General features: G+C 36.1%; 1 protein-coding gene across 3 annotated transcripts in view; it reads left to right on the top strand.

The window, feature by feature from the left end:
* The window catches only part of fbxw4 (F-box and WD repeat domain containing 4), a 125,918-nt gene that overhangs the window by 101,493 nt on the left and 11,118 nt on the right, over positions 1-13,307 (top strand). For all 3 annotated transcript variants that reach the window (XM_004915857.4, XM_002936770.5, XM_031906009.1), the window contains one exon: positions 12,632-12,772. In XM_004915857.4, the coding sequence (XP_004915914.1) occupies positions 12,632-12,772 (141 nt within the window). The remainder of the gene's footprint in view (positions 1-12,631; positions 12,773-13,307) is intronic.

Raw genomic sequence — 13,307 nt, 5'->3', positions numbered from 1 at the left:
GCAATTGGTTCTTCATTATCTGTTTTTTTGTAGTTTTGCATTATTTGCAGAACTATTGTTCCTGGAGCTTACGATTTTATTGTTATTGTTACTTTTTTATTCCTTATCTTTCTATTTAGTCCATTTAAACCAGGGGTCCCCAACCACTGGGCTGTGGACTGGTGTCAGGCCGCGGGCTGTGCTGAATCAGGACTGCTTTTGCTGAACCTGGGTGCATCTAGTTGCAGGGAAACAAGCTCAGGTCTCCTTTTAATTTTGTATTATGGTGAGCTGTATTATGTTTAAAAAGTAATAAGAGTCATAACAATAAAAATAAAGTGCATAATATGAAATGTAATAATTACATTTACATGATATATGTAATAATTAAATTATATACTATGCACTAGTTGCACGCCCCCCAACCCTGGTCCTTAGAAAAATTGTCTTACTTGAAACCGGTCCATGGTGCAAAAAAGGTTGGGGACCACTGATTTAAACCAGTGACTGATTGCTTAGGTAAACAAGACCCTAGCAACCAGACAGCTGCTGAAATTCCAATTTGGAAAGCTGCTGAACAAAAAGGTAAAAGGTTAAAACTACAGGTAAAAAACTACAAACAAATCAAAATCCTATTGCAAATCTATGTACAGGTATGGGATCCGTTATCCGGAAACCTGTTATCCAGAAAGCTCCGAATTACAGAAAGCCAGTCACCCATAGACTCCATTTTAATCAAATAATTCAGATTTTTAAAATTGATTTCCTTTTTCTCTGTATTAATAAAACAGTACCTGTACTTGATCCCAACTAAGAAATAAATAATCCTTACTGGATACAAAACAATCCTGTTGGGTTTAATTAATGTTTTATTGATTTTATAGTAGGCTTACGGTATGAAGATCCCAATTACAGAAAGACCCCTTATATAGAATACACTTGGTCCAGAGCTTTCTGGATAATGGGTCCTATACCTGTACTAAAAGATAATTTAAATGTGAACAGACCCTTTAAGCCATTCTTGGGGGCAGATTTATTATGCAATGATTAAAAAATCACCAGGCTTCACCATTTAGAGAGCATAATAGATATAACAAGAATGCAGAGCTGAAATGGACACATCAGAGAAGGAAGAGGTGGGGGGGGGGGCGAGATATTAGGGCACACTTATAATAACAAGTGCAAAGTTGCATGCAATTAAACACAATTCACAGTGGTACACAAACTAATTCAGCATGCCTTCATGATTTGCCCTCAAAGTGCAAAGAACATGATGTACAGACATAAGGGACCCCAGCAATAAATAATAATGCAACTGTCGAAAAGGGCTATAACCCAGTCACAACACACATATTTTAAATTTATTTCCAAAAAAAAGGATAATCTGTGGGGTCAAAAACAAGATGTTCATTAATTACAAAAAAATTTTTTTACCTGCATGCCAGCCCACTATTATTACATGTATGAGCTTCCATATTAAATGAATTCAAATTCATAAATGTTTATAAATAACACATAATTAAAAAAAAAAAAGCAGCAGGTTGTAGATCATGCAAAAATAAGACTGCAACCAAGAATTAGTCATACCAGTTATAAATGTCAAGATACATTCAATTAAAAAAGCCCACAAAATAGATTGAAACAAATTCATAATCCTTAGTTCATTGAATGCAAGTACTAGGGCTCAAAATAAGTAATTGTAGGATAGTACTGGAAAATAAAAACAGGCACAAATACAAATTTTAGCAATCAAAATAAAAACCCCAAATCATGCATTTCTTTATCCAATAACTAGCATATTTCAGGAAAAAGCTCATGGTTTAACTGCAATCACAATAATTCATGGGGGGGATGAAGGTCAGTTACAAGCAAAAAAAATCTTATTGTACAGGTATGGAACCTGTTATCCAGAATGCTTGGGACCTGGGGTTTTCCGGATAAGGGATCTTTCTGTAATTTGAATCTCCGTAACATAAGTCTGCTAAAAATCATTTAAACATTGAATAAACCCAATAGGCTTGTTTTGCCTCCAATAAGGATTAATTATATCTTAGTTGGGATCAAGTACATGGTACTGTTTTATTATTACAGAGAAAAAGTCTATGGGAGATGACCCTTCCGTAATTTGGAACTTTCTGGATAATGGCTTTCCGGATAAGGGATATCCCATACCTGTACCAATCATTATTTGTAATGCTGCTGTACTCCCTTCAGTGTCTAAAAAATGTAAACATATACTAGCTGGAATGTTAAAGATGCATTTCCAACTGACTTATATCTATGCCATCTCAGCAAGCTTTAGGTGGCGCGGTGTTTTACATTTTTCAATTCAATAAACGATAAAATATTTGTGTGCAAAAAGAAATCGTAAATACATTCGAGATCGAGTTTTTCTTTAATACTGTTTTATGAATTGACAGCAAAACAAAATCACAGGTATTTTGGGGACTTAGAAAAACTTCAGGAAAATGGCAGCACTTTATCCATTCATAACCACAGTATGGATGTTCAGCTATGTAGCAGAAAATTGGCACTTATTTCCTAATTTAAAAAAAAAAAAGCATCCCATGACATCTTAAGGGAGCCATTTACTAAGGGGCTGATTGACTTACCCACGAACGGGTCGAATGGAGTCCGATTGCGTTTTTTTCGTAATGATCGGTACTTTGCGATTTTTTTCGTATGTTTTGCGATTTTTTCGGATTCTTTACGAATTTTTCGGATCCAATACGATTTTTGCGTAAAAACGCGAGTTTTCCTATCCATTACGAAAGTTGCGTAAAAAGTTGCGCATTTTGCGTAGTGTTAAAACTTACGCGAAAAGTTGCGCATTTTTCATAGCGTTAAGTTTTAACGCTACGAAAAATGCGCAACTTTTCGCGTAAGTTTTAACGCTACGCAAAATGCGCAACTTTTTACGCAACTTTCGTAATGGATACGAAAAACTCGCGTTTTTACGCAAAAATCGTATTGGTAACGAAAAATTCGTACAGAATCCGAAAAAATCGCAAAACATACGAAAAAGTCGCAAAATGTTCGTTTTCAAGTCGGAACTTTTCCAATTCGGGTCGGATTCGTGGGTTAGTAAATCAGCCCCTAACTGTAAGATTTTGGATTTTTGATGCTTTTGTGTAACAATATGAAAAAGTTACAGTTTTCTGCGACTTTTTCCCGCATGTGCTTTTTCAGTTAAGATTTTTTAGTAAATGTCAGACATTTGTGGAAATGAGTTTATTCAACTTTTACAAAATGAGAAACAAATTTGAGTTTTAATTAATCTGCCTCTTAAACTGATGTACAGTGCTCAAAGTTGTAAATAAGCAACAGCTGTTGATAAACAGGTTACAGACTCACGTTCTCGGCACACAGTATTTGCATTTTACTGTCATGCGTCATTCCCACCGCAGACTTTGTACGTCTTTGTCAGGTTCAGTCCATGATGCTATCCAGCTACCATCAGGCTAAGGTTTGCTCAGCTCTAAATCTTATTGGATCAAGTTAGAATATAGCAAGTACTTTGAAAAATCTAAAAACTGTGAGCTCCCCTACTGAGTACCTTAGCAGTCCTCCCAGTGAGCTTTATTTTGGTAGGGTCTCTGATTTGAGGTGCAGCTCTCCCAAAGAGGGTATGGTTTGAGGTAAACAAGGGTGTCATTTTGGCTGTCTGGTTGGGTGAACATTTTATGAACACAAGGCCAGGTTTTCCCATCATGCAGAGATGGCATGTCCACACCATAGTCTGTTACAAAGTCATAATCAACATCATTCATAAACTGGGTTTATTATGCTTTTTTGCTGTTAAATGTAGGAAAGCTGATTGTAGTGTTTGCTTTTCCTTGACGTACAATGCAGATTTAGATATTATATGAATAGGGTGATAACGCATGTAGTGGCTGGCATAGAAAAATCTCATGTTATTTTCTGTCTGCTCTCACAATAGGGCCACATTTTGTTTTCCATAAATATATACATGAAATTTTAAACTAGCCTTGGAGGGCTTCTGAATTGCGCACTTATACCACCTCTAGACAGCTGCTGCCATATCTACACCCCACAAATGCCAAGAACTTCCTTTCTCCAACCCATATTTATACAAATAAAACACAACTAAAATGGACTCTTCAGATTAAATGCTAGAGTGTGTATTTGTGTGATTTTTGGCCACATACTTAAAACTCTGGTTAGTTGTAGAATATGAAAGACCACTAAAGTGCTAACCTTAGATCTCTTATTATTGGGGGAGATGAGCAGATGCTGAATGTAATGGTACACTAAAAACAGTTATGTGTTCCTTTTTATTATTTCAATCATGAATATTCTGCTTTAAAGTGTCCTGAGTGTTGCAGAGCTCCCCACAAGGCTTGGCCCTTCTTAACAATGGCCATTTGTTGCATGAAGGGAGGGTGCCTTTCAGAAGGGGTAAATGAACTTTTAACTGATCAGATTAGAGAACCTTGTTCATACAGCAATGGGAGCAATGTGACCCAGTTCCCCCCCTCCAGTTTCTCCTCTGCAAGTGGCATATTATATGATGAACTTTTCAAAGCAGTTAAGTAGAAACATTCCTTAAAGGATTGCAGTTGTATTTTTTGAAAGAAGTGTTTTCAGACTATATCCCTATTGAGGTGAAACCTTGGTTTTATGCCATTATTCCTTAAAAAAAGACTGATCTAGCAGAATATAGGTTTGCACAGTTAAATTTTCTTTGATCTCTGTATTGTGCCACTTTCCTGCCCCCATCATGGCTTGCAGATTTCCATGGGAGGACACAGCTTGATGGAAACTTTTTGGTATATCATTAGCAGGAGAAATCGTCAGTCATTCAGTCTCAGCGCTGTGCCGTGCCCCCACTTGCATTGACATGGCTCAATCTTCATTCTTTTTAGATGGGAATGAATAAGATATTACATTGCCCCTGTAGGAACAGACTTTTGGTCATCTATAATCTAGGGAACTTATTTATTAATATTCAATATCACAGTTTTAAAAAAAAAAAAAACAACTATTTAAAATTTTTGAAACTTGAATTTTCAGGATTTTTCAATTTAAAAAATTCAAATGAAAATGCACGTCTGTAGAAGTCATTGAGGTGTATTTTCAGCATATCACAAAAAAGTGAGGTTAAATTATAATTTTTTTCCTTTTGTTTTTTACCCCTAGCTTTATTTTTTCGTTTTTTTTTCTTGCCTAAACAGCCATTGTTTAAGACTTGTTACCTCCTACCATTATAATATCCATAGTTTTTGAGTTATTTTCTTTTTTCTTGTACATCTCTCCACCTTTCAAATGAGCGTCACTGACCCCAACAGCCAAAAAACTATTGCTCTGTGAGCTTACAGTTTTATTGTTATGGTTACTTTTTGCTATTCAGTGCCCCTCCTATACTTATCCCAGTTTTCACTCAAAACTGGAAATTACGGAAGAGTATGCACCCAACAAAAAGAGAGTGCTTAGAAAGTATCGATGAAGTGGTACCTGACTCTGAATAGACTTTATAAAATGTACCCACAGAGCAGTCCCATGTGCTGGAGAGGCTGCCAACATAAAGACACACTGCATCATATACAGTACTATGGGCCTGCCCTAAAATTACAAATTTTTGGTAAGAGGTTATTAACCTCAAAATTACAGTCCTAAAAATACCTTTAACTATAGAAATGTCCAACCTATTGCTGGCTCTCCCTCTCCCAAAACTCAACAACCCAGCCCAAAAGCTGGTCAGTCAAATTGCTGGCAATAACCTCTAAGTGGAAATCCATAGCCATCCCTACTATACAGGAGGTCATTTCCAGACTCGAAAACAATAAAAAATTTGAAGAAATGAACACTGTGCAACAACATAAAAATATGTGGGACAATTGGGAATACTATTTGATAACCACTACATGCATAGCCTCAATTACTTGGGCCGGACACCCCAGATGGCCTCACGATACACCCAAGCAGGACACCTAGCTCTGACTTCTGGATCAAAAGTAAGCAAGCTCTCAGTGGGCCTAGCACTACCGCCAAAAAGCCTACTCTTTTTTGTTCTTCAGTTTTTGTTATTTGTTATACTCATACTTTGCTCATATTTGCTTAGTATAAAGGATGATATTGTACAAATAATGCAAAGAAACATATATGGCTGTAAAAGTACTTTATTGCACAAATCAATAGAATGGAGGACATACAGGAGGTCCATGTGCTTCTATTTATGCTCCTTCAAAAATATTTTTTTTTCCGTCTCACTAACTCATTAATAAACTGCACAGACTATTCATGCTGAAGTGTTCCCAGAGTATTCAACAAATGTCAAGAACTGTCTTTTGACCAAACTCATTCTCTCATTTCCACACAGCTTTTAAGCTTTTAGAGAAGAATATTTTGCTAACAAATCCAATCAACATTTCATCTGATGGGAGGTACACCTTTTAACACTTTAAGCAAGAATAGCTTCACAGAGTTTTTTTTTTTTTTTTTTAACAAACCATCAAGTTAATTTTTCAACATGCAAATCTTAGAACCAATCACTTGAAAATACCTGTAAAAGGTTTATAACCTATGTAGTTTCAAAGTTTTATAATTCAGAAGGCAATTTATATTAAAAAAAAAAAAAAAAAAAATATATATATATATATATATATATATATATATATATATATATTACTAAATAACAATTAGCTATTCTTATTTAGTTATGGTAGGCTCTGGTGTTTTAATATAGTGAAGCTAAACAATTTTAAAATGCCCATACTTGAAACTGACTAGAAAAATAACAGGAGTACTTTTTGATAATTCATGCAGTTGAATCAAGCAATGCCAATGGCAACAATAGCCAATCTAATTTTGTCTTTTATTTAAAGGTGTATAGATTCATTAAAGAGGAGAGAGAGTATTCTTTATTTTATAGCACTCATAAGGCCCATTTGGTATTAAAAAGTATTAAAGATAAAGTATTAAAAGATCTCAGATATGATGAAAATCTGGCCAAGGAGCTCTTGTTCAGAATGAAGAAGAGGTGATCAATAGTGGAATAAATATACGAGGACCGTAAAATAATGTCTCAAATGCCTTGTTCACCAGTAGATCCTGCCAGAGGACACAAAGTCATTTCTTAAGAAAATTTCAGAGGAAATTTTTTTTATTTGTTTACAGTAAGAGCTGGGGAATTCTATTTTGCATGGCATATACATTATATATTTTAGCATAGGGTTTATGTAGGCATAGTTTCCTGTTAAAACCTGGAACCTGTCACTATCCCTATGATCAATATTATTCTTAACCCTAACCTTTTTACTGTCCTATATTAAGGATCTATTGGTACATTATTTAACTTCACACCTCAAATTTTAAACTTTAAATTAGGGGCAGATTTATTCGTATTCTTAGTTTGCTGCGCTTAGGGAAAAATCACAGCCAAAAAAGAATCACAATTGCTGCTAAAAATGCAAAAGTTAAAATACAGAATTACACATAAAACATGAAGAGATGCCATAGAGGTCACTCAGAAGGAGCATATGCTTATGGACATATACCCCTTAATGTCAGAAATATATAATTATAGGATTGATTGTAGATGCTGTCTGGTGCTTGAAAAAAAACAGAAGAATGACTGATCTTTTTGTTGGGTTATTTTAGTTGTGACCATGTAATACTACAAGTCACTTAAGACTCTTTCTCAACACGTAGGTAGAGGATCACAGGTAGATTTTCAGATTAAACACATTTTTCTGGTCTGGTGTGAGCTTGGAGAAGGAATGACAGCAATGTTATTGTAGCGTAACTGGAGGCAGCACATTCTCATTGTTCTTTGTGGTGGTCGGTTACCTTCAGGAGATGTCTAAAGCTAGGAATGATGGTAAGGGGGCCTTCTTTTGAAGTTAAACACATGACAAATTTGGCTTTTAATCTCCTATCATGTTTCATCTGCCACCCTATATGGAGCAGGAAGGTGAAAAAAAGATAAGGGTGCAAGCTTTGTTCGAGGACAACTCTTCTAACCCTCTCCAATCTATGTGAGAATCAAACTGCTTTAAATGGCTTCCCATCAACTGACTTACTTAGCAGTCTGTTCAGGGTGGCTTACACTGAGAGGCTGATATATTATATCATTATTTTTTCTACTTAACTTTGTATGATTGTTTTGTAACAATTACGGGGGTGAGAATTACAAAGCTTATCTGTTTTTTCTTTCCAATATAATTGCTATGACCATACAGCTGAATAACTTCTTGTTCAATGCTTCAAATAGTTTTAATCCTACGAGTGCTTTAGCCCTTTAGTGTGGCACCCAATGAGTTAAGCTCTTTGGATTTAGAACTTTAGTTGAAAAACAGATTTAGCTGTTAAGCTCTTGGGTATTTCAGTGTCTTTCTATATTATGCAGTGCTTTTTTTCTTTATGTAGTCGAGACTAGAAAGTTTCTCTTTATTATTATTAGTATTGTTTCCTCTTAACAAACATATTGTCAGTGGCATTACAGTTTTTAAGTGTGAGTAGAAACATTTTCCCAATCATGGCAACATCGAGCCATCTCTATTATAATTTAGAATTTTCATTCAAAATTTAATTTCATCATTTTATTGATCTGTAATGTTAAGACCCTGAGTTTTGTTAAGATTTCAAGCAAAACCTGTATTAAAAATGTTGCCTTATATAAAATACAGGACATCCGTTTTATTCATTGTCATTTTTGACAGTTAAAAGTCTGCTTAAAAAGTGAATATAAAGACAAATTTCTTCTTGGAATCCAATCCAAGCATCCCATGTCTTGAGAAATGCAAAGTCCAATAACCAGCACCCCTGTGTTCAGGTTTCAGAGATTAGCTCTTACACTTGATGTTAAACCTTGTCCATGATGCTTGCATGGGGGGCAGTTGCTAGGGCAGGCTAGCAAGTCTAAATGGTTTCTAAGGACTTGGCATCAAGGGCTGATGTAGTTGCCCACAGTCACGGTCACGGAGGGAATTACACAGTGACAATGAAATTGTTATTCTACATAATCTGCTCTTTGGAGAACTACTGGGGGAAACGGGCCGGCCCCAGCATGCAGCCAAGACTGTGATCACAGAAGCGTGCTGGCTACAAAGATCATACAGGGCTTCGCCTTCTGATCTGGGAACACCAGCGCTCAAGATTCTAATCTGCTTTATCAGCTATTTCTCTGACACAAAGGTGTTTACTTATTTTAACATCTCCCAGGACTCTATTTGCCTTTTGTGTGGTCTTTATCCCCAACAAGGTTTTAGCCCAGATTACAGATGGAGTTAAGGCATTTTCCCAATGGTGTCTCAGATGTGTGACATCGGATCAAGGACCAGAGAATGGAAATATAATGGAGCTCTAACAATAAATCTAATGCTAGAGTCCTTTCTTCTATCTTAAATATACTGTTTCTGACTTTATTTAAAGTGCAGGTGCTTACGTTCCCTTTTCTTGTATACAAAGGAAAGATTTATATCACCAAGAAAAGCAATAGATTATTTTGTTTTATTTTCCATCAAGAAACAATTCTTTTCAGTGGAGTGGTTAAATCAGAGTAAGAAGAGATGATTCACTTTACCCGCTACTGACAGATTGAACATTGAAGCACTGCAAACAGTGGGTCTGGAACCAATGGCCTGCCTGTTCCAGTTAGCTTGCTTGCCCAGAAAAATGGTTCCCATACTTTTGAACTGTCCAAAGCAGTGGAAGGTAAATTTAGCCTGGAAGAGACTTGTAGGGTGATATTGACATATTAATGGTTTATAAGTGTGTTTCATCAACATAACCCTTTTCATGTTGTACACAGCTCAATTATGCTGTTTGTCAGTAGTTGTCAGAGTAACTGGCTGTGTATAGACATGCTGGAGCCCATATGCTAGGTAACACACATAAATAGGCCCACAAGAAGTCTAGTGAAGTGGAAAAGAGAAGAGCACACTTATGGTGAACAGATGGCAGACTGAGCCTTAGTCCAGAAAATAGTCCAGATGTCAGGGACGGCTGCAGGGATAGTCTAGAACACGAGCCAGAGGTCTGGGCAGGCTGTAAGCAGCAGCAGAGTCTAATAATCAGGTGGACACCGGGGCAGTCTGCAGACAGAGTCCAATATACAGGCAGGAATTGGAACTTGGAAATCTACTGATGTTACTCTAGAATAGATAGGGACTTCAGATCCAGGAACATGCAGGGGTTCAGAAAACAGAGAAACTAAAGAAAATTCCAGGCAGGCTGGATCACACCAAGCTTAAGGACCAGGAATAGGTAATAGTGTAAGGTAGGCTCAAACAGGCCTGAACTGGCTATCAGTGGGTTCTGGCAGTACAAATGATGCTATGGTAGGAAAATGTAGGCTTTACATGTCCTTTAAATTGCTTACTAGACAGGTAGCCAGGGGAAAACTGTCAGCAGCTGGAAAAAAAATTTGGTGAAGAACTTCCAAAACACATTTAATGTATAAATCACTTTTAAGAAATTATTCTTATAACAGATTTATTAAGCATCAACTACAGTTTAGTGGATTCTTTATAATAGGAATGCATCCCTACTAAGGGTTCTTTTAACAATATGGATTTTCTCAGATCTGATTTCAGAACTCCTATGAGTATTTACAGTACTAATCTTTTCTAATATGGCAAGTGAATAAAATGATTTAAACTGTAAGGATTATGTAATTATGGAGCTAATTGCATTGTTCTTTGTGACTAAATGGCTTTATTAGTCATCCTCTGATCCAATTAGGAAGTCTTTCTATTACCTCTTGTATACAATTTGGATTACCAAGATTATCTATTCTAAATGGTTTAATACAAATATAATAATACTGTTTATAATACTGTTCTGTCATTTTTGTCTTAAACCCCTGACATTGTTACTTGCAAAGTTACGTACATAGTAGACAAGGCTAAAAAAAAGGCACATGTCTATTAAGCTCCATTGTTTAGCGATACTGGCAATTTTATAGCTTATAAAGATGAAGGCTATAATAAACCCATCTAAGTCCTTCAGACAGAGACAAAAAATCTAATTTCTTGAAATTTTAAAGTTTCTAATTTCAAAAGGGCTTTAAGTCTCTGAATCCACATTAATTTCAGTAACCTTGTATCTCCTCACTTTTTAGAAAGATGTCCAACCCTTTCTTGAAACTAAATTAATCTGCCAGTTCAACCACTTCAGGAAGAAAAATCCACAACTTTCTAACTCTTATGGACAGATTAATCAAAGTGGGAGATTAGAGCTCATTGAAGGAAAACTCACCCACTTTCCCTTCATTCCTATGGGATTTTAGAAGGATATTTATTAATGGGTAATAGAGTTCACCATTTGATAAATATGCTTCTAAAAATCCAGTAGAAATAAATAGAAAGTGGGTGAATTTTTCTGTGGTGAGCTGTAATATTACATTTTGATAAATCTGCCTCTTTAATAACAGGCGCATGGGGAGATTAGTTGCCCACTGATAACCCTTCTCTACCTGGGGCAACTAATCTCCTGCAAATGCTTTCTCACCAAAATAATGTAAATTACTGGTGGTAAAACATATGCAGGGCTTTGTTTTTCTGAAGTCACCCCAAGTTTCCTTGAGAGGTGACTTTGGGAAAACAAAGTGCCACATATGTTTTGCCACCGGCAATTTACAATATTGCTGGTGGGAAAGCATTTGCAGGAGCTTAGTCACCAGTAGTGGCAAAGATTTATCGTGGGTGGCTAATCTTGTTGTGCACCAGTAACCTTACTTGAAAAATCTTTATTAAATATACATAGTGATCATATTTCCCCATAAATTTCCTCTTCTTCAATGTTAAGCATTCTGAGACATGATCTTTAATATCCTATATTAGTGATTCCCAATTAGTTACTGAGTTCAACTCAGTTAATGAGTTCACCAACCCTTTGGAGTGCTAGAGGCCAAAACTGTAGTGCATATTCTTACCAGTAAATGAATGCCAAATTATATTTAATGTGATGAATTGTAGAGCTTAATTTTGTGTGGTAATGTAATTGCTGAGATAGAACAAAGTGAAGAGCTGAACTATAGACAATGTTTATTGATATCAGAATATATTGATATATAGCTGTATAGACTATAGTTAGGAGGAATTTGAATATTGTGGTGTGGAGGCAATTTGGCCTTAGTTGATTCTTTAGACAGTATGCATTAGCCACTCCTAGCGCATTTGGCAGTGTCTCATTGGAGAAGGGCTGAACCTTCCTCAGTGTTCCTTATGTTGCTCTCCATCATTTTTCTCTAGTACAGTATTGGAGCTTAGTTAATTCTTTTCTTGAGAATTTTGAGTGCATTGGGGATAGAGTGGGTGTGAGAAGATAGCACAAATGGTAGTCGTTCTGGTGGTTTTTACCCCCTGTGGCTAGAACTGTGCAATTGGAACACAGCGCAGGTTCCCTAGGTGTGAATAAATTAATGAAAATAGGAAGAATTTGTCCTTCTGTGTAAGGTTAAAAACTGTTGAGTTATAGTAGTTCAAATCATATTTTTCATTGAAATAAGCATAAGAAAAATGAGGGGTGGGGTGGATCTGTCCTATTCTTACTAGCAGCGTTAGCTCTACCAAATGTTTCCAGGCACTATGTATGATACAGAGAGACTCTATGCTACTATAGACTTGATCAACAATTTGCTGCTGCAACTGCGGAATGCACTAACTATAGAACTTCCTTTGTTCCACAGTGGAGCGCTTATGACTTGCCTTGGAACTGATTTCAAAAGAGGAGCTGGGGTGCTGGATGTCCGCTATGAAACACCATATACTTTACTCTCCTGTGGATATGATACTTTCATAAGATACTGGGACCTAAGAACAAGCACAAGGTATTAAACAACAAAGTAAATGTCACGGCATAATATTCATTTGATTTGAGCTTTTTCCTCTTTTTATTCAAAAGCAAAACTTGATCAACTCATTTTAATTTTAAAATTTTCCAAACTTTTTGTTTTAAAAATAAAATTATAAAAACATTTTTGAAAAACACCTATGTTAATGAATTAGGCGTTTCTTCTCTTTGTGGACCTGAGCAGATGAAGCGTGGGTTTATTCCCTTAGTAAGAAGTAGAAAATAGCCCTGTGTGTCTTTTATCTCTATGACATAACAGGACAAGCACTAGGTAAAGAAATGTGTATTTTATCACACCATTGGGGATATGTGAGGAGTGACCATTTCCAACACATTGCATGAATGAGAAATCACTCCCTAATGCAATTACAAAATAATATTTTAATAACTCTTAATTATGGGCATTGGCAGTGCTCCAGGGGGCATCTCCTTTGTTAGTGCCTAAGCATGGCTGACAGTAGTTTGAAAGCTATTACCAATGGGAACATTTGTTCTTTTAATGCACAGTTTTA

The sequence above is a fragment of the Xenopus tropicalis genome, chromosome 7, assembly GCF_000004195.4.
Source record: "Xenopus tropicalis strain Nigerian chromosome 7, UCB_Xtro_10.0, whole genome shotgun sequence".
NCBI lineage: Eukaryota > Metazoa > Chordata > Amphibia > Anura > Pipidae > Xenopus > Xenopus tropicalis.
This window is presented reverse-complemented; position numbering and strand designations above follow the sequence as displayed.